The 22,625-nt window shown below is 44.0% G+C and overlaps 1 protein-coding gene across 5 annotated transcripts in view; it reads right to left on the bottom strand.

Annotated features, from left to right (window-relative positions):
• Window positions 1-5,286: 5,286 nt before the first annotated feature.
• Window positions 5,287-22,625, bottom strand: part of HPCAL1 (hippocalcin like 1) — a 65,110-nt gene continuing 47,771 nt past the window's right edge. For 4 of the 5 annotated variants that reach the window (XM_058834812.1, XM_058834813.1, XM_058834811.1 and 1 more), the window contains 3 exons: window positions 10,704-11,106; window positions 9,481-9,586; window positions 5,287-6,501 (listed from right to left, as the gene is read on the bottom strand). In XM_058834812.1, the coding sequence (XP_058690795.1) occupies window positions 6,404-6,501; window positions 9,481-9,586; window positions 10,704-11,081 (582 nt within the window). In that variant the 5' untranslated portion in view covers window positions 11,082-11,106 and the 3' untranslated portion in view covers window positions 5,287-6,403. Of the gene's footprint in view, window positions 6,502-9,480; window positions 9,587-10,703; window positions 11,107-22,625 lie in introns of those variants that run through there. The other variant, XR_009277172.1, reaches the window with a different exon arrangement.

The raw sequence follows: 22,625 nt of genomic DNA on the forward strand, positions 1-22,625 counted from the left end.
CTGGAGATGGGAAGCCTGCTGCTCTTGTGAGCTGCAGCAAATGAGGTCTCAGTGTCCCCAAGAGGATGACGCTCCCAGCTTCATGCTGTGATGCTCAGCACATGGCATTTCCCCTAGCTGCTCCCAAAACACTTTAAAAACCATTCACAAAGACATCTTGCTCCCGAACAACCCAAATGGAAGACAAATTCTAGCTTCAAGCAGAGGATTGTCTGTACCAGCTCTGTTTATCCCTAACCCAGTCCTGTTTCTCCATAAGAGGGGATGGGCCAATATCCTAGTGAGTTAGCTGGCACTCTCCTCTGAGCCTGGGCATCTCAGCATTTCTTCAAACAAGCCTGATTTCACTTACTGCCCATTATTCATGTTTAGTTTAAGACCTGGGCAAGGAACACCCCAGCCTTGCTCCACAGATCTCCAGCACAGAATCTCACAGCTATGTGCAGAAAGTGTGGGATGGGCTGTCCCTGCAGCCACCGCCATGGTGAAGATACAGTAGGACTGTTCAAAGATGCAGTAGAACAGTTCTTAGAAGCAGGAACAAGGGTCCTACAGAGAGGGAAAGTAGAGGCTGCCTGCCAGATACCTCCTTTGGAGTTCATGAGTGCTGGTGCAGGCTCAGCACAGTACTGGTTACAACTCAAACCCCACATGGGAGGAGCAAGGTGTTTCTTCTTGCATGTACCCACAATGGAGACACCAGTGGGACACAGCAGTTTGCATCTTCTTGTGCAAACAAGTCAAGGGAGGATTAGAGGTGCTTAAATACATAGAGGAAATACATGGCTGCTCTTGTGAGTGAGGAAATACTGGAGCAGAATCATGCACAGCCACAGCACAGTCACAGAATTACACAATCATTTAGGTTGGAAAAGACCTGTAAAGTCGTAGAGTCCACCACTAAATGACAGCCACATCTACACATCTTTTAAATACCTCCAGGGATGATGACTCAATCACTTCCCTGGGCAGCCTGTTCCAATGCTTGATTGCCTTTTCAGTGAAGAAATTTTTCCTAATATTCTTAAGTTTCCCCTGGTGCAACTTGAGGCCATTTCCTCTCATCTTGTTACTTGTTAGTCATCCCCACCTGGCTACAGCTGCCTTTCAGGTAGTTGTAGAAAGTAATAAGGTGTCCTCCCAGGCTACTTTTCTCCACACGTTGCTGAAAAAAATCTGGATTCAATCCTGTCTCAGTGTATATATACCCACATTAGGCTTTAAGGATAATACTCGGAAACTAAAAAGCGAAATGCAAATAGTGACTGGAAAGGTGTCTGTGTCCTGACCTAGGAAAAACTGCAAGTTTATGTTGTGTGTGACTTTGACATGATGGGACCCTTAGGCAGGACTTGTCCCTGCTCCTGTTCTCTACTGCAGTGCAACCCTATCCCCAGTGCTGGGAAAGAGAAGCCACAGCCAAGTTCCAGGGAAAAACAGCTTACACTTCATTTCCTGCAGAATGGCCTGGGTGACACTGCAGAGGCAAATTTCACCCAGCATGCAATTTGCTATATTTGCTGCAATATATCTCTAACCAACTTGGATTTTAGGGTGTGACCTGCCTTCTGCACTAAGTTCCCATACCGCTGCATGGAACAGTTTATGCAAAGGTAAAAAAAACGTTAAGGCAGAAGAAGCTGCCAAAGTCCTGAGTTGCATTGCAAAGAGTTGCATTGTTTTGGAAAGGTAAAAATAATGCTGGGTTGGGTGCACTGGAAGCACAGCTGTGAGCTGGCAGTGCCCAGAGATTTAGTGATGCAGTTCCCAGTGCCAGGAACAGGGTAGAGAAGACACTAAAGATGTGTTCAAAGCTACAGTCCACAGGCAGGGAGGGCTTGAGAGAGCTGAGCATGACACACCCAGGCCCCAGCAACCAAACATCAAGGTGTGGGAATGTGCGTGGACAGGAGCAAGGAGGGGATCCTGCTTCTCACCTTCATGTGAGAGACAATTCCCTCTAGTGACAGCCCAATCAATACAGACTTTGTGATAAATTGTTCCTCCATCAGGAAGAGCCAGCTAGCTCTTAAAATAATCCACCCAACTAGTGGTTGTGACCTTGCCTGTCTGTCCCCGAAGACACCAGGCAGCTGTCATGACAGTTCCTCCTTCTGGCAGTGGTTTCTGCCTCATGTGACATGGCTGAAAGCCTGGGATTAACCTGACCCTCTGGGATGCACTGGTCACCCTTCAGCCACAGTGAACATGAGTGTTCAGAAGTGTGTCTGCATCCAAACCATCACACTGGATACACGTGGACAACAGGTAAGGTCTGCTTGCAGGCACGCTGCTCCCAGCGATGCAGGCACGTCTCCAGAGCTCCTACACAGAGAGATGCTCTGCCTCTCCCACCCTTTTCCTTCCTTTCAATAAATAAAGCATCTCTCCTCCCAAAAGAGATAACAGCAATTATCAGGTTCATCAGCACTGTATCTGCCATGGTGCAGCACAGGGAGCTCAAAATGCCACTCTGCCTACTGGACCATTAAAGTCGATGGCTGTTCCTAACCTTTAAATATGAATAGAGCCCTGCATAATGGATTGAGGACTATCCATGGAGACCATCTGCCCCGTGCTTGCAGAAACGTTCACGTTGTTCTTCACAGGAGTTTATTACTCAGAGACGAATGCTAAAAATACATTGCAAAGGGCCTGATTTAAAAACAAAGGGCCAATTCAAACTTGGCAAGGGAGACACCCAAGACTGAATCCAAGCACCTCCATCAACCACATTGGAGTTAGGCTGCAACCAGACAGACTTTATCTGAAAAGCAATGACATAATTCTAAATTAGCTTAACAAGACCTGCAATTCATACAGAAAAGCCTGAATTTATGTAGTAATTAGCCAGAGATATCAGTGTTAGGCATCTCCATGGTGAGAAAATAATCATATAGATTGTTAAAGTGAGGTAAAAATGGGCACAGTGGTGAGCTTTTCTTGTGCTAAACTACTTTTGCTAAGCTTGACTACATTTTTAACTAAAAATACAATTCACAAAAACACTTAGACCACTTAACAAGTTGAAGTTTTCTATCAATCACCTGGGCTTAATTTCCCAAATTATTAACCCCTCTACACAACAGTCCCTTTATGAAAGACATTCCTGGGAGCCCAACAAGCAGTAAATCTCTCTTATCTTTTCATTGATTTCTCCATTTGTTTTGAACTCTGCCCGGATCAACGTGCAAATGACATCCTGGAGAAGGAGCATGGAAATTGTTCTCCCGTCTGAGTCCTTGTTACCAGTCAGGAAAGCAGAGACATCCTCTGAGGAGCTGCTCAAGCACAACCAAGATGATCAAAGTGACTGTTGATGCACAACCTCAACCTCTGAAACCTGTCTGATTTTAAGAGAGCTGCTTGACAGCAGCAGATAAAACCCTTTCCAGTACTTAGCTAGCCTTTTAATTAAAACGTTCCCTGTATCAGAAGCCACCTCTGAAAAGCTCAGCCTGGTTGGGCTTCAGAGCATCTCTCATTTCCCCTGGGACTACCTTTCCTGGGCATCTTCCTTCCCGAAAGGTAAGCTGGGAACATCTTACATAATTTGTTCCAGTCCCAGTCTGAAATGAAATCATCTTGCCCTGAAAAGAAGAAACTCCTTACAAGCTATGAAAACAGTGAGGGATAACTGAAAAAACCTCTAAATCTGGGATTGGAAAGTTTAAAGAGGCAAAGGGAAAGATGGAAGAAATTGGGTCTGATGAAGCAGGACACAATCCCAGCGTCTGTACAGGGCTGTGAAGGGGCTTGTCAGACTGGCAGGCAGCAAACTCCATCCTGGATACCTTGGCCCATTTCAGAGAAAAAAATTGTGACATCAGAGAAATGGGAACTTTCTAACCTCTAAAATTTAGATTCTTTCACGTTCTTTCTGCAAAAACAAGGTCAAAATAAGCTTCTGTAAGGAGATGATTTTTTTTCCCCCAAATGAGAAGAGTTTGGGCTTTGTTAAACAACTACTTAAATTTGCTATTCACTACAGACAGCAAAGGAAACCAGAAGAACTGAGATGCCAGGAGGCAGTAATATTACCACTTAGAGGAGCAAATGAATGATGACAGAAGAACTGCTGCTTTTATGAATGCTACAGCAAAGCATTTTTCACATCTTTGGTGCCCACAATATCATGCAGTGCTTGACTGAAGATATGGCTAACTCATTTTAAGAATGCACAAAAAAGATTCAAATGTTGTGGTCTAACTCAGAGGTACCACCCCAGGACAAGGTCAGAGATATTTTTTCACACTCTCAGAATGATACAGAAATTATAAAGCCCATGGTGGCAAATTCACATCTAAAAAGCTGCTTTTGGACCCAGCCCATTCACAAAGTGAATTAGTGTAAGAACATCTGCAGCATGTCCAACACCCCAGCATCTTCTGGCAGACAGACTGACAGCGTGAACACAAGCAGGCTGGAGATGGGCTATCAGCAACCGTAGAATTGCATTTTTTTCAGTAGTTAGGCTTTTTTTGCTGGGCTCAGCCTGGGAAAACAGGCAGGCTTCTGATTAACATCCCTTTCAGGATTGCCTCATCAGCAGTGTGTTGTGGTTGAAAGGTCTGTTGGTTTAATTGCTCAAATTTGAATTTCCAGGGGAAAAAATGAACATACTCTTTTGCTTGGCAGCACTGACACAACTTTGTATTGTAGACCAAGTTCACTAAATGTATTTCCACTTGGATATTGCAAGCATTTCTCTCTTTCTTTTAATATTAAAGTATTATCATGTAACCACTACCAGAACATTCTACACAGCAAAAATCCCTTCATTACATACTCAACATTAACTTCAGGACCAATAATTTTTTGATACTTTATTTTGTAGAGAGGGTAGGCTCATGCAGCTACTTGCAGACCTGATGAATGTGGAGAAAACTGCTTCCCATGCTAACAATGTCAAATGTTAGTCTAACAGCAAGTACCTGGTACCTGACAGGAGTTTTATTTTGTAAACCTGTGGTCACATAAGACCAGCCAACAGGGCCAGCAGCTCTTTCTTCATTGCCTTGAGCTGTTCTGCATCCAGCTGAAATTGAGTTGTCACCTTCCTGCCATCTTTAGCTTGGATTCAGCTGGGATGGAACTGGATCCCACAAGCACCAACACCGCTGTGTTACCCAGCCACAACAGCCAGCTCCCAAAATCTCTATGTACTTAAAAGGCAGCGTGTCTTGGACAAGACTGGGAGATGTTGTGCAGGGAGCCATCCTTGCCCTTCCCCAAATACCTGACGCTAGGAACTTGGTGCATGGCTTAGACCAACTGACAAGGCAGTGACAAGAAAAGTAGTCTTTTATTTCAATTAATATTTCTTGGCATTAGGCAGATATTAAATAACACTGGAATGCACAAGACTATTAACATATCGACAGCAAAAGGGAGGAGGTGTAGCCAAGTCGAGAACAGCAGTGCCAGTCACGTCACCTCGGGGCACTCAAAAGCCATTTAACGCAGCAACCACCAGAAAGTAGGACTCCACTGAGAAATACAAAATGAGGATGAACTCCTTTCAGGTCTTCTGTTAATACAGTAATGCTGGAATGACTGACAGTAAAAATGAACAAATATTTGCATTCAGGAATTAAACAGAGTGAAATACCCACAAACTGCTAGTCATGCATTTCTTTTGGAACAGCAATTTGCTAATGCATAAATATCACAAAAAAACAATCTCCAAGATTTGAATAAATCACAGACGACTAGAAGAAACAAAGCTTGAATTCTATTTTATGCCTTAAATAGATGACCTAAATATTTAAAATTTTACTTCACCATATATATATAATTTATATATATATTAAAAGAAAGTAAAGACCATTAGATAAGTGCAAGCAATTTTCCTCAAAAAGAAAATTGGAACCATGCCCAGGAAAGCTGCTTTTTTTTTTTTTTCTTTTTTCTTTTTTTTAACTTTCTATTCCATTCAGTCCACTTTTTTTTTTCTTTTTTTTTTTTTTTTCAACATAGTAATTTCTGAAGCAAAATAAATTATCTACCATCTGCTACTTTGGGTAAAAGTCCTACCTAGCATCTTCTTGGGAACTACAGGACCATCACCTTTCTCACGGACTAAGTGAAGTGGTAGCTCACCAGCCATTGAACTCTCTCGTAGCTGCATGTAAACATACCTTTCAATTAATGTTTAAAATGTGCAGAGTGAATCGTAACATTACGGGGAAGCAGAAACGGAGCTGCCGCAGGAAAACTGCACTGGTGTTAGTGGGGAGAGCGAGGGCTGGTTCGCTCGGACACACACGCACACACACACACGCACAATCTGGCAACGGGATCTTATCCGCGAAGTGTGGAGGGATGGTTGAGAAGGCATCCGTTTGCGAGCAAAGCTTGAAGGACACAAGCCGAGATTCTCTGAGCACACTGTCCGCTTTTATCAGAATTGACTCGCGCTACTGGGGTCGCACTGTAACAACCGCACGATGGAGGGATCGCTCTTGGCACCTTTGATGAACTCTTCCAGCGACAGTTTACCTGACAGGGAGGAAAACCAAAATGGAAATCATTTTTTAGAAGTCAGTTGTTCCTGTCACTATGGCTGTAGCAAAAAATCTCTCCTCACCGAGGCAACATAGCATCTATTTAATCTATCGCAAAGGCAGCGAGGGGAATTTAGTGCAATGCACAGCAGCTAAATCCTACTCAAGCCTTTAAGCCCAAATGCATTTTTCTTTGCAAAACAATCCAGCATAATAATTGCTATTTTTTTAAGAATACAGTCCCAAATCTAAAAACAACTGTTCTAATACCATTTGGCAGCTTTTTGCTCAGAACCAGACTATACAAATAACATGACACATGAACACAAGGTATGGTACCTGAACACATGTATGCTTTGAAATTATGCTTGTAATACTACAGCACTTTAAACCCAAATATTCCAAATATCCCTGCTTTGTCCTCTTCTCTGTTGTGACACATAAGGCTGAGCAGTCATGGCTTCTCTGGCACCTACAAGGTTGGACCGGGGTTTGAGCAACCTGATCTAGTTCAAGATGTCCCGGCTCATTGCGGGGGTGTTGGGCTAGATGACCTTCAAAGGCCTCTTCCAACCCAAATTTATTCCATGGTTCCATGACTCTGCAAGTCACCTTCTGTGCCCTGCTGGGTGTACAGGAACAGGATGGGGTTTGTTTTTTTCTTTTTTTACAAGCAAAACCAGCCCTGGGGCACACACCTACTGCTACGTGTTGCTCCTGGGCACTTCTGGTTCATGCATCTTTAGTTTAGGCCAGAGGAACTGACTTGGATGGACCTTGGATGGACAGTCTGAGGATCTGAAAATTGATCTCTGAAGGAGCAACCACCCCAGCGTCCCCTAGCTCAAACAGTCCCATGGAATGTTTCAGCATGGAGGAAATATTCCATCTGGTCTTTCAGACCTCATCATGGGCCGACCCAGCCCCCTGGCAGGTAGCTAGCACCAATACTCCCCTGCTCCAGCACTCAGAACCAGGGCAGAAATAGGATGTGGCAATATTAATGAAAAATTAAACAGTTTTCCCTGTGAAAAGGAGACAAAAATTTGCTGCATCCCAGACATCATCATGTCTAGTGATCTCCCATTTAGCTCATGCTACCCTACGTTCACACAACAGCCCAGGGCTGTCCTTACCCACCCCAAACTGCTATGCTCAAGACAGGACCCACACACAAACATCTTGCACTTGGGAGGTACCTGCTGCCACCTTTGGCCACATGCACCCAAAGAGAGAGAGGCACCAGCTCATTGTGCCAGTCTGCACCAGCCCAATGACACTACCAGCCTGTTGTGGGCATGCAAGAGGAATGACCCTGGTGGTCAGCGCCCTAAACAGGTTGAACAGGGAGGAACTCCTCTCCCAAGTAACAAGCAATAGGGCAAGAGGAGATGGTCTCAAGTTACATCAAGGAAAGTTTAGATTGGATATTGGGAAAAATTTCTTCCCCAGATTGGTTGTCAAGCATTGGAACAGACTGCCCAAGGCATTTAAAAGACGTGTAGATGTGGCACTTAGGGACATAGATCTATGATTCCATGAATGAGCAAGTCTTCCTCTTGTAGAAATTGCAGAAGCTCAAAAACCTGTGGCACATTAACTTCCGGCTTTTAAGCTAATGTTCCCAAACCAAGTGTTTTTAACAAAAGCAGAGGTCTCCTAATTATCAGAATATTATTAGTTAGCCCCTTGCCTTGTATTACTTAAAAGCAAAGCCCAAATCAAAGTCTATTTGCAATGCCCAACAGTCAGATGGGGAAGAAACATTTTCAGCCACCAGACACACACATGCAGATGTTATTCCTTGGCACTGCATGGCTTGCAGGGCTGATATTTTACTGGGAATAGAATGATTTTATTTCATCAACAAAGTGCAACAGATGGAGGATGCATATATATAAATGATTTTGGGACTGCTACTCTGTTACACATCTGCATGCACTGCTACTTTCTGCAGACCAAAAATATTGTAATCATGTTATTTTAGGACCCTCCACACGTCAAGCCAGGGGATGAAGTGCTAGTTTTGATGAAGTCAAAGGTAAAATACTTGAGGACTTCAGCAAGACCAGGAATTTTCCCTGGGGGCTGCAGCAGCAGACACCAAAATGCAGCCATAAAATTCTCATAAATAAAACCCTTTCTGTACATATGATGGTATTTTTTCAGGTCTTCATATCTCAGTGCTAGAATCAAATATTTGCTCCCACTGAGCATATCAGTAGGACACAGCTCCTAACTTTGACGTGGGCAGTTGCCACCTCAGCCTCTGACAGGTAATTCCCAGGCAAAAGCTCCACCTCAGCTGGGAATAGAGAAAACATGTCATCAGGCTGGTGAGAAGAGGAAACTGATAATTTTTTGCCTGTATTTTTCAAGCCCATGGTAATGAGCCAGCACAGGTGGAGGGGTTGTGATGGCTACACTGCCAGATAGTTTATCAGGGAGCTTCACAGCCTGGCCTGGGAGCTGCTACATCCCCCTGATGCTCATAGTGCAACAGAGGTATGTGACCATGTATGTGTACATGCCATAAACATGCACAGAAAATAAGTGTTATGGACCATGGGGAATTTTTGCTTTCAGGTGCCCAGCCACATTCAGGGCTCATGTTACTGATGACAAGCCCAAAAGTGCAACCTTATCAAGGGGAGCAGGAGCAAAACCTTGTGCCAAGTTTGTGCTATGCCCAGAGAAAATAACACAAAGACGATGGACACAGGAATTTCAGAGGAGCCTTTGCAGAAGGGGATTCATCCATGAAATGTCAGGGAAGGACTGCTCCCCTACCAGTCCCCCAGCAGGAGAATTCACCCTATTTGTGGACCAGAGATGCTCAGTGAGGCCAGGCAGAGACCAGAGGCACCAGTGGGGACATCCCTACCACATGTCTCCAAATTCTGCCATCTACCAAGGCTGGGCTAGAAAACCTCTATTTCTAGAGCTTAGGAAGGGGTACCAGTGGCAATCCTACCGTCATTGTTCGTGTCCATCTGTCTGAAGATTTTGTCTGTTCGCTTCTCAGGAGTGGATTCATCCTCTGGCATTTTCATTACTGATGAAACCATTTTGTAAATTGCCTGAGTATTAAAAAAAAAAAGTTTAAAAAGTGATATAAGAAAAACACAACCCAAATGATAAGGCATGGGACAGAGAAAATAATTTAAGCCTATAGCAACAGAAAAAGACAGCTGACCCTGGCAGGCAGCTGCAGGACTTTATAAACCAAAATGAATAGAAATTTCTGACTGCAGCTTTTTTATTTTTTTTTCTCACATTCATTCGTGATTCAAAAGAAGCGCTGGGTCAGTTTAAATGAAAGTCAGAGTCTAGATTAATATATGAGCAGGACTGAGCTAAAATACAGGAGACAATGGTGTGCAACCCTCTCTTCTGCAGCCGGGCTAAGCCATCGCCTCTTTGTCTGGCTCTAACCCTGCACCCACTTACACATGTGCATGCAGGGTGCTACATGCACTATGGTGAATATGAATATACAGCAATAGGGGTTGTTTTTCTTTGTGGATGGGTAAGCAAATGCATCTTCAGACTTACAAGAATGTGAATAATTATAAGACCTCTTTAGAGTATCTGCCATCCAAACCTTACACCTCAGCCATGAGGACCAAGTGTCAGGCTGATGTATGACTCCCTTGCACTGCACAGGACACACATCTCAGCTGCACAGTGGGTGACAAGCAGCCACTGCCAAGGCCAAACCCCTGCCAGCATGTGGGGTAGGGGCACAGGGGACTGCACTGCCTGCCCCCAGTACAGCCTGTGGTCTATATGTCCTCTGCCTTTGGGAGACAAAGGCATGCTACAGCCTTTCATACAGAGTTCACACTGACTCAGATTTGAAGATTCAAAGCATTACTTCTGAGATTAATTGTGTCAATAGAATTTGCATCTAGGGTTTTTTGATCCCATGAACATCACACTAAGAAACCCCCAGGGAGAGCTGCAGAATTCTGGCTGTAGGCCAGCTGCACAAGTGCCTTGTTCATATCTCAGGCCCTTTCCTCATCTGCATCTCGTAGGTCCCATTGTGGGTCCCTTTGGGGACCATTGGCTCAGGAACCTCCCAGGGGCAGCAGTGACCCAGCTCAGCACATCCCTCATCTCCAGCTCCAGCTGTCTCATGGTGAAGACGTTACAGCAACACAAATAAGACGTCCAATAGAGATAATGCCTCACCTGCACTATTTCTAGCATTTCCCCACGGCTGATGTACCCGTTGCCATCCAGGTCGTACATACTAAATGCCCACTTCAGCTTCTGTTCCAGCTTGCCCCGGGAGGTGACGCTCAGGGCGATGATGAATTCCCTAAAGTCAATCGTCCCGTCGCCGTTAGTGTCAAAGGTGCGGAAGACGTGCTCCGCAAACTTCGACGCGTCGCCGTAGGGAAAAAAATTTGCATATATTTTTTTAAACTCTTCTACAGTCAAATGCCCCGTGGGGCAATCTTTTAGGAAGCCCTTGTACCACTCCTGCAGCTCGTGGTCTGTGAACTCGGTGTTCTCACGCAGGTCCTGGAGCACCTCGGGGCGCAGCTTGCTGTTCTGCTTCCCCATCCTCTTCTGGGTCCGGGTTCAGCAGCTGCAAAGCAAGAGAAAATCTGCCTGAGCTCCAGGCACACTAGGCAGAAAGGGGCTGGAGAGAGGAAGAGCCCTGTGAGAAACAGAGAATGCCTCTGGGGCAAGGGGGAAAGAGGAGAAAAAGGATGCTACAAATCCCCAGGAAAAGAGCTCATTTAATTTGGCTTCCTTTCCTCTCCTTTAGGGTCGCCCAGTGACAAATACACTGTGGAAAGGAAGGTAGTTCAGGAGGAAGTATTTGGGAAATATTAATTCTTATTATTAATCCTTAATTGATGGGAAATAACAACGCTCAGTATTTTAGTTCTCTGCTGCAATCCCACTCCTCCATCACATGGCTTGTGATGCCCAGCTCTGCATCCCTACACAGGCTGATCTGCTGCCATGGCTGAGCGGGAGCGGGCAGGGACAGCAGCAGTGATGGAAAGAAAAATTCTTCTATTCAAAAGTGAAAGTAAATGCAGCTGAACAAGAAGCAGGAAGGGCAGGTGGCTCTGTGCCAGTCACGTTTGCATTGTCCAGATGCTCTTTGAAACCCTTTGGCTTACAGAGCTTCTCCTCTCTCTCTGCATCCCTTGCCCCACAGCAGTGGGAGCTTGCCCCTGTGTGGTGGGGCTTGGTTGGTGTTCCTTGTGGCACCTGAGGGTCACAGGAGGGTGCAGCAAGGGTAAGCTCAGCACAGCCCATGCTCAACAGCAGCACCCCAAAAGACTTCTCCCTCTTTTTCTCAGCCATAGAGGCAGCATGAGCAGATGGATCACTGTGACAGCAGCACCAGCACAAGGGATTTAATCTTTTCAAGACCTCCTACAGAATCAGAGAATAAGGTTTTCTAAAGTAAAATGTTCAGCAAAACAACTCTTTCCAGGTTTACTGGGGTTTATACAATTAGAGAAGCTTATTCAGTAGATTCAATATTCCCCCACAAAGGCCAAAGCACTTTTAAATTCAAGATTTCATCAGGATATCAGGAGAGGACTGGGTCTGTCCTCTCTCTTGACAGTTCCCACGTTGTGCCACACAAGGTGAGACTGCCCAGCAACAGGAGAGCTCCTTCAGCGAAATAAAAGATGGTCAATCTGCACTTAGGCAACAACAGGAAAAAAACAAAACCTTGATAATTTCTGGCTTTTATCCCTTGCACTCTTCCATGGCTACCTAGCAATATCAAACAGCGTTGCCAAGCTAGAGGTTGAGCTGCATGCTCTTCCCCAGTTTCAAGAATTTTATTCACAAGTGTGCACAAAGTCACATCCAGACCCCAGTGACTGGTTTGCATAAATGGTATTTCTCTGCAGACTGTTGTGCCTGTTGGATTTGCTCAGAACCAATGCAGAAGACAGTTGGTTAGTAATAGGCCAACACTGCAGACTACCTGGAAACTGCAAGAGCTGAGCTGCAAAGCATGCAGAGACCAGGAAAAACAGGGGCTAAGCACTTCCCAGAGAGTAAAAATTCCAAGCATGCATAAGAACCCAAAAAAATTTAAAATGCTAAAGGTCAGCAAAAAATAAGTTGTTCTACAGCAGAATGTAAGCTTGCTTTATTTGTATTCCACTAAGTCTGTGCACTGCCTCAGCAATGTAAAAAATCCACATCCTGCTCTGTGGCTTAATGCTCAGAGACAAAACCCAGCCAGCTGCTCGTTAGTTCCATGCACCAAGCTTAAGAGACAACTATGTTATCACTAGCACTTCTGTTTCCCAGAAAAGCTGCCAAGATTTCAACTCCAAAGCTTTATTTTTGTCCCTTATATTGCAGAGTTTTCTCGACCTACCTGACATACCTCTGCTTGCTCCCAATATGCAGGGATGCTACAGCTCCTGGTCTCTGCCAGCATCACCCCTAGGGGAGCATCAGGCTGCCCTCCAGTCAAACCACTCTCAGCTACTGCCACTGCCTTTCCATCTTTGAATCTACTCTGCTCCAGATAGTCATCCTTGCAGTGCCAAGGGCATAAAATACGATATTCTAGTCTGCTGAAGTCAAATTGCAGAAAAGAGCAGCTTGGAGCAAAGGGGTCAGATGTGGTCCCTCCCTTTAAAGAGCAGAAATTGTAACAGTATGTTCCTGTCCTTACATGAGGAGGCGCCTGCAGTTTCCAGCCTTCAGTGAGGCCCTTCCCTTCATGACTCCCAGTGCTTTGTAAGAACTAGTGTCTGGGTCAAAAAGCAGCCCCTGCCTCACCAACCACTGCCTCAGAATTCCCTGGAAGAAGCGCAGGAGGAACAGTAGAGACCACTTAACAAAGGAGCTGGGCTCTGAGCAGAAACTACCTCAGCTTTATTGATTTGCAGGGTTCAGGACTGCAAAACTTTCAACTGGTAGTTAAAAGAGGTCTGAAAAAGTTTGATTTCTCCCTCTTCCTAGAATACCTTTATTATTCCTTTTCTCTTAAAAATAGAGACCCCTAGACAACAAAGAGGTACGGTAATAATTCCACTTACTAGATTTCACTACTTGTCCTAGTGCTAGATACATCCTGTTATTTGAAGAAATGCTCATTAAATATCAGCTTCAAAAGCTTTATATTCAAGCAATCTTTGCATTCAAAAGATTACAGGCCTTTTAAACCCTTCCTCCACTTCTACATCACTTTATATCAGAAGATGTGCAATGCTCTGAAGACAACCTTTTTCTGCATATGAGCTTTCTGAAAGGCTTCATAACGTGTTCAGCCCAAATGCAATCCTGCAGTTGTAACCAATTTGATGTGAATAATTAAATAACCAACATTAACATTAATTTATTAAAGCCCATCTAAAAAAAAACAGCTTTGATGTAAATTGTGTTGCAGGTAGCTCCTTCAAAATGAAATGCCTAAATATCTCATTAATCATGACAGCAACCCCTGCTGCTGGCATCCAACTGACATTTCATTCGATTGCTATAAAATGCTTTCATCAAATCACTTTCCAGAGGCTCAGCAGCTGATTTAGCCACAAGACCACTCAGAGGACGGCTGCTAATGGAAATCACAGGGAGCAAGGGGATGCTCTGGTCAGTCCTGTGATTAGGTCTGTGTTTTGTTGCTTTTTTAAAATGAGCCTTTACCAGCTAAATCACTTGTTGCAGTGGGTGTAGAAGGCAAGGCAGGAGAGACATCCTTGCACCAAACATTGCCCTGGGCTGTTAGCAGAGACCTAACTCCAGCACAGCCTGCCGTTCCTTCATTTCCCATCACACCAGGGTGAGATCCAGGGAAGCAGTGCCACATATACTGCAGTAAGGTCTGTCCCTGCATACCCTGATGAGCAGAAGCCCTCAGAGCATCTGGCACTATCATAGCAGTAAGAAAAACAATCGCAGGAATGCCCTTGAGGTGATCAGACAAGGAACAGCTTGGTAGTCTAAATGCAGAGCTGAGGGCTTAGCAAGTCAATCACTGCTCATGAGAGATGCTGGGCCATGTAAGGCTTAAATCGGGACAAATGCAGGTGCACTTTTGTTCCAGTTTCACACCAAAGTTTTTGTTAAAATTATGTGGTGCTGCTACCTGCTCTAATTAATTCTAGCCAGGCTCAAAACAGCTGCCAGAGGACTCCCACCTGAATGTAACCTCTGTCCTTCTAGGCTTACAAAAAAATCAGTAATAATCTCATAGCAAAGGCCTAGCAATGAGCAAAAACATCTTTAACTGAGACCAAAACACATGCTGGTGTCCTGGTTTCAGCCGGGGAAGTGTTCATTTTCTTCCTAGTAGCTGGCACAGGGCTGTGTTTTTGATTTAAGAATGAGAAAAATGTTGATAAAACACTGAAGTTCTAGTTGTTGCTGAGTTGTCAAAGACTTTTCAGTTTCTCATGATCTACCAGTGAGGAGGTACACAAGAAATTTGGAGGGAGCAGAGCCAGGACAGGTGACTGGAACTGAACAAAGGTATATTCCATACTATCATGGTCAGAATATAAACTGGGGGGATTGTTGGGGCAGGGGCTGGTCACCACTCAGATGTGCACAAGGCACTGGTCAGAGGGGATGAGCAGTTGTACTGTGCATCCCTTGTTTCTCTTGGATGTTACCTCTCTCTTTTTATTATCTCCCTTTTCATTACAATTTTTATCATCATCATTATAACAATATTTTATTTTATTTCAGTTATTAGACTGTTCGTATCTCAACCCACGGATTTACCTTGTTTCTCCCAGTTCTCCTCCTCCACTGGGGGCTGGGGTTTAACCACAACGTTGGGTTATGCAGCTCTGGGGTGCCTAACTGCAGCAAAGTCTGAAACAGCTAAAGTAGCAATTCTGTGTTTTTACCAACAGATGGACTGGCTGTCAGCATCCACGCACTGAAGTATTTGAAACACTTGTAACAAAGCTCAGTGCATCCCACTTTTACAAGAACTCTCTGCCAACCACCAGTTACAGCCACTAGGACCGTGCTTTGACCATGCAACCCAGAAAGCCAGAGACCAAACCAGCTTTGTACTGCAAAGCTTCTGAAAGCAAAACCGCCGTGATGGGATCATCTCAGTGAATCAGTTACGGCTACAAAAGGAGAAATAACTCCTTAGAGATGTATTTCCATGTGCAAACCCCCTTGGATACTAATTTAGTGCTAATAAAAAGAGGAAAATTGATGAAATGCCTGTCTGTAGGACAGAGGTGCTCTCCAGCTGAGAAAGACAGTGAACAGAGAAACAGAACAAATACTCTTCATATTATCTGAGCTATCTGCTTTGCGGGGGAGAAGTGTAGCACCATTTCTCTTGCAGTGCTCACATATGAAGCAGAGTAAGTGTATCAAATGTGTTACAGTCATGAAGCTGAAGCACAGCGCCTCTCAAATCGCAGGAGCTCAAAGAATATGAACCGCATAAGCTGGGCAGCAAACACTGCTCTGGGTTATTCTGAAATGCAAGAACCATTTCAACAGGGGTGGAAGATTTTTTTATTAAAATACCTAAAGCATCAGATCAGTCACCGAGGCTCTATTTTTAAAAGTTTGATCCTTGTATTAAAAAACCAACCAAACAAAAAAGCAATCAAAATCCCCAACAAAACCTCCACAAGCGAACCACAAAAGAAACCCCACAAACAAAAGCCCACAGAAAACTCCCCACAGGTAATCCAAATGTGAGCCTCAGCCCCTAAAGGTCTGTGTTGCCCCAGCTCAGGAGCACACCCTCGAGAACACATTTCATGCACCGGTAGCACCAGCTCACACCAACTCAGCCGACACACAGATGTGCTTAGGAAACCTCCAGCTCCTCTGTGCCATGCTGCAAGAGGGAGATGGGCTCCCAGACACCCCAGCTAGTGACAAATGTCTAGGTAAAAAATGATTATGCAGCAATAGGCTGCAAAACAGGATGATAACAACAGCCCCTGGAACCTGTTTCGCCGAGGGCTGGTCCGTGGTTCTGCTCTGAGCAGGGGAGGGAAATGCGCACTTACATGGGCTGGGACAGATAATGAACTCCAGAGTGAAGAGCAGATTTTGTTACATGTTTTAATGTCAGTATCCTAAGCAACGAGCGTTGCAAACAGACAGGGCACAGGATATACAAATACGTTGCTATAGATATCTGGTCCTGCCTGGTAAACTCATGTGAACTTCTTTCCTGCCCTGCGGCAAAAGCCGACACCCACATACCAGCCACTGCAGCACCTGCCTCGTTTTCCCAGGCTGCAGATACGGGGCCAAAAGTAACACCTTCTGATAAAAGTCTGAATTGCAAAAAGGAGTATCTTCACCTCTTGAAAAGCTAATAATAGAAGCAGTGAGACAAAAGAAAAACCTTAATCAATAATGCTGCAAAAAATTCAAAACCTGCAGGGTTTGAGATGCAAAAGGGTCGTGTTGAGAGGGGCTGAAGCTGCTTCTGCTGCTGATACCTGACATGTGAAAAAAAGGCCACTCTAAATAAATAAATGGTCTTTTTAATTTTTTCACTTTCAGTGACTAATTCTGCTTTTATTTATATAAGAAACATTGCTTATTTGCAACTTACTTTCAAGTTCCATCCTTTTCAGAAGTTTATTAAAAACAGTGGGTGAAGGGGAAGGACCACTCCATGTACCATCCACATTTCAGTTTCAGGAAACTCAGTAAGAATTCACATGTGCTCATTGAATGTCCTTTGAAAGGTGGAGTGAATTGATAAAGGTCTTGAAAACCTGACTCCATGTCTGGGATGAAAATCCATTATAAATAACCATCTATTCCCCACCTTGCCAATGAAGGATATAATTACAAATACTCCAACCCTGCAAATGGCTATGTGAGACAAATATTTCCAGGCTGGCATGTTCATTTCATGGAGTCAGCTGCAAAAGCTGAAACAGAATAAATTCGCTTACAGGTGTCTGGGTTGATCCCATCTATTGAAGTCACTTTATTCAGGATTATATTCCTGATTTACAAGGAAAAATCAGTTACTCACTGACATTGAGCATCAGTACATTAACCTGAGAACCATTTTACATTCGGATCACAAGTGTGTGGTGAAGAGGCATTTGCAGATCACAGCAACAGCATCTTTCCAGGTGCTGGAGTCACAGTGAGGAGCCAGGCGATGCTGACACCTGCTGCACCCATTGCTACCCACTGTGCCCACCAACACTGACCCCCACCAGCAGAGGAGAGTTTGCCATGGATGGTATAATTACAAACTACTGAAAAGAAGCAAAAGCAACACAAGCTACCCCCAAACATTCATGAAATGTTGCTAATGAGCAGTAAATGAGACCCATGTTGGGACCAGAAACATGGCAGCTCTTTGGAGAGCTCTTCATGGTGTTCTCCAGCTCAGGGAGGACTGTACTGTAAAGGGCAAATATTACCAATGCAGTGAGAAAAGCACAGAAACATTTCAAGTAAATTAGGATACTGGGTTAATTTGGGTGGGAGCAGTTTGGGCAGTAATGTAGCTTGTGATTGCAGACAGGAAAAGAAAATCATGACTGGATTTTCCTCATCTCCTCCCTTTGTCCATTTTTTTTAAACAAACCCAAGGAAGAAGCAGCCAGTCCTATTTTTTTCAGACAGTGTGCAAAGTTGGCAAGGCTTAAAATAATTAGTTTGTTTACACAATACTGCAGATCAAGGAAAACATGTCTGCACAATGTCTTTGTGCACAAGGCCTTTTTCTGAGAAGGTTGGGTTGCATGAGAAAAAACCCACATCATGTTCACTGAATATAGTATTGTAATACATAATTTAATAATAAATAAAATAATAATAAAACTGAGTGACTGCTGGCCTGCAGAATAGGGGAAGGTTCCTGATGGGAACTGGGAAATCAGAGAGAACATTTTTAGAAAAAGGGAAGAAAAGTGACAAAAATTAGCACAAGGCACTGTGTTGTTAATATAATTAAAACCACAGAAGTAGCACAGTTGGGCTGTTATGTCATCAGATTTTAGAAGTTTCCTATGATGCATTTATTTAATTGATGAAGGTAAATCACGGAAAAAATCTCTACAGAATAATCACAGCCTTGGGAGAAAGAAACCCAGATTAAATTTCAGAAGAATTAGTCAAACTCTGGCAGTAACAAGAGACAGCCAATGGCACCTGAGCAAATTCTGCAGTATCAGAGCCACTCCTGTGGAGAAGACGGAGAGTTTGGGAACAATGACAGATGATACCCAGCCCTTAGGCATGGTCTGCAAGACAATCCTCTCTGCTAATGATGCCTAAATAAAAACAAGGAAAAGAGCTGACATCCTTCCCCAGCTGCAGGGACTGTGCTGAGATACAGAGCTTGGAGGCATCAAGGGGATTTCAGGGTAGCTACTTTGAAACAGAGCAGGGAAGAGAATTGGGTTTGCCTTCAAAGAGTGAAAAAACCCTTTTTTATTTAACTTAAAAATCATTCTTTAGTGGGTGTATCCTTGGTGAAAACTATGCCTAGAGAGGCTACCTGGAACAGAGGCTAGACAGTGTTAAAGGAATAAAGTAGGTATTTATTAAAAGGCCTGCAAAGGATACACCTTGGGCAGTACAAGAGCCTGGCCAAGGCTACACCCAAGATGGATGACCAGTCACGAGTTTTCACACTTTTTTAAGTTTTGGTCCAGCTACATGTTTGGGTTAATTGTCCAATTACAGCTTCAGGATATGAAGTCCCATCCTCCCAGATTGCTCTCCTCAATTTGTTTTTGTTCATATTTTTTGGGCCTGAAGCTGCAATGGTGTCTTTGGTTCTTGGGCTGGAAAAGGATTGTTTTGTCTAACTAAACTGTTAGGAGGAGAACTTTCTAGCACCTTATATGAAGTTCAGCATTATATACTAATGCACTACAGAATATGGTTAGAATGAAAGCTAAAACTTAAGGCATCAAAAAGATGCTCCAAAATGTGGCTTTGGAGATATGCCAACCAGCTGCCTCTAACAAAAATTCAACATTGACTAAAAGTATTAAGATATACTGGGGAAAAAAAAAAAAATCAACCAGAAGAGAAAGATTCTTTGTCACAAACATGTTCAGCCTCCAAATACACAGCTATTGCTAACAATTACTACTACTACTAATACAGAGGTTGTTTTAGTTCCAGAAATATTAAATCTATATGCACCCATTTATTTTATTAATCTAGATTTCTAAAGTACCTTTTTTTTTAAATTGATCGTCACTTCAAAATAGCATAAAAGCCACTAGCTAAATTCCTTGTAAAAATACATTCCACTAAACCAAAATTTTTCTTAAAACAGTGTTCTATTTCCCCTTCAGTGGTATACACTAATAACAGTAATCAGATTATTTCACACATTTATTTTCCTGTTTGTTGAATGAAAAAACACTGAAATTTAATAGCAAACCTAGAGTTTAACTTTTCTGGATTTTTTTCCTTACAGAGATGTGAATTAAAAACTGAGAGTGAAATGAGAACAGCATCCCACCCATTAGGAAGGAACCTGGTTCTGCTGGATGCAGCAATTCAAGGAGCAGAAGACCAAATTAGCTGGTAGGAATCAGCCCCAGCTTTAGAATAGCTATTACTCAAGTTGGTATATGTGGTATATCTCAATCTCACAGAGTTTTTTAAAAATTCACATTTAGAATCAAGGAGCCAAAATTACAGTGAATCCTATGCTGTGCAGGAAAGCCATGGATCCAGGACACATCCCAGACCAAAGTGTCACACCAGGAACATGATGCAAGGTTTGTGTTCAGGTTATTATCAGGGCAGCCCTCGTGCCTCACAAACACAATGGCAAACACCTTGTGTTGGATTGTAGCAACATTTATGGTGGGATGTGGACACCCAGTTGTCCTGCAATGTCCTCCCTGGGTGGCAAGGACTGCCATGCCAAGGCACACCCAGGCTGGTGGCTCCCCACAGGCAGCCACCTGCAAGGGCACTCATGGGCGTTTGCCCAAGGCAGTGCCTTGATGGTGTGAACTCCTGACCAAATGATCACAGGGATGAGCACTGGTGTTGCTGTCAGGTGGATCCTGAGCACAATGGGCCCTTGTGACCAGCAGTGATATGACAGACCATCTCTCTGGCCATGCATGATGCTCAGGGATACAGTAATACCTTCTCTCACCTCTCACTTCAGCTTCCATCACTAAAAATGGGAGAGTTATCTCCAGAAAACAGCAAACCATATGATTTTGTGACTAGTTCTTCTAAAATACCTACAAAAATGGGCACCACCCCTTCACTGAGCTGTCAGAGACAGCACTGACTGGACTCTCCCAGCAGCCAAGAACAAGGCAAGAGGAGGCTGGTGCAGCAGCACAGCAAGACACCTCCAGTCCCAGCCCACACATTTAGTAGCTGCAACTTCCATTAGTCCTGAACACTCGAGAGTTTGATTTGCTCTTAAGTGCATTTGCTATAAATTATGCAGAAGAACAATATGACTGTCTCCAAGAAAGGGACTACTCCATATCAGAGGAGAAAAAAGAGACAGTGGTAATTTTAGGGGCACCAAGGACAGGCCTATGAAAATCCTTTCTCTCTTCTGGCATTTCTGTGTAGCATTTAACACTTCAATGCAAATCATCTTGGAAGCAAATCATGCAATCTGTACTCAAGACATCACTTTTCTCATTAACCTCCACCACAGGGCTCCATCCCCAGCAATACCCACACCAAATGTATTTTTCTAAGCACTGTGGGTGAGGGCTGCCTGGAGCTGAGCCTCTGTTAGCAGGCTGGGTAAGAAACAAATAGAAAATCAAATCACTCTGAATTTTATATTTATATCTAATTGCTGGCAGTAGTGGCCAAATGGGTGTATTTTCTTCCCTAACTGGGTATAGTAACAGGAAGGAGATGTGATAGTTTTGAAGCAGGAAGCATCCCAACAGGCGTGGGATGAGAAGAGCTGACCTCCACCTGAGACCACATATGGGGCACATCCTGTCCCACCGCCTTGGTGTCGCATCGGTGAAGGTCTCGATTGCAAAAACAGGAAATGTGCCTTCTCTCAACAGTGATGTTGAAGATGGACTCTCATGTTCACATGAGGAGAGGTGATGAGGGACTCTACTCCTGATACCCCCTTAAAACTGCACTCTCAGGTGGAAGGATCTTCATGAACTTCATTTTAGCAGATGCAAAAAGAGCACCTGAGCTGTAAGGTTTTAACGTCTCAGGCCATGGACAGACAAACTTTCCTGGGTATGGCCAGACCACGTGGTCAGGATACTGACCAGCCATTTTGTAACCTCTTAATTTATCACTCTGGTCTCTGAAAAGACCCTAAGCTACACCTGGTATCAACTACCAGTCTGCTTCACTTCTAACAGGACTAAAAAAATCCCACTAAATCAAATCCTGCAGCTTTTGCAAACCAAGATCCACACTAGATCCACACCAGGCTGGCATTTTTGGTTTTGTTTTTATTTCAGTTTCCCTTCCCCAAGGATAACATTATCTATTTCCCTGGAAGCTTTCGGCAACTTTTCTGCAGGAGGAGAAGGTATCCTGTGTGAGAGACCATGTCAACAAGATCTTCCCGTAAATGCAACATTTGCGTAAGATCAACACAATAATTTATCATTTATTTTTTCCTCTTGAAAGAAACAGGAAAAAAGTGTTTAAAGGCTGTGGCAGTGGTTAAAAGGAGGGCTCTGATGGTGGAGGATGGTGCAGGAATTGAGAGTTTCTGAAGTGATGCCTTCTCCTGGGGTGTGCACACATCTTTCAGCACACACCGGCAAGGCCACTTCCCCTTGCCTTCAAGCCTGCTAACAGCTCTTTGTTGGCACTACATGTGTTGAAAAGGGAAGGCCAGCAAATGTACCACCCTCAGGGTCAGAGGAGTCAGTTCCACAACTGATATTGGTGTTTGGAGTCACACTGGCACTGGGGGAGAGGTTTCTACCAGAGGAAGAAGCTTTATTTGCTCAGCTGAAGTGAGTCTGGACCATGGAAGAACCAGGTAAATCCTCCAACTGGCACTCTCCCCCACATGAGCCTGTCATTCAGACTCTTCTTACCCACCCCTGCAAGCACAGGCATGATCCTGCTGCTGGACTTCTCTGAGATAACTGCAGCATAACAGAAATAATCCCATATTTCCCCACCCCTGCTCTGAAAAGAGTAAGCAGT

The sequence above is a fragment of the Poecile atricapillus genome, chromosome 3, assembly GCF_030490865.1.
Source record: "Poecile atricapillus isolate bPoeAtr1 chromosome 3, bPoeAtr1.hap1, whole genome shotgun sequence".
In the NCBI taxonomy this organism is placed as follows: Eukaryota; Metazoa; Chordata; class Aves; order Passeriformes; family Paridae; genus Poecile; species Poecile atricapillus.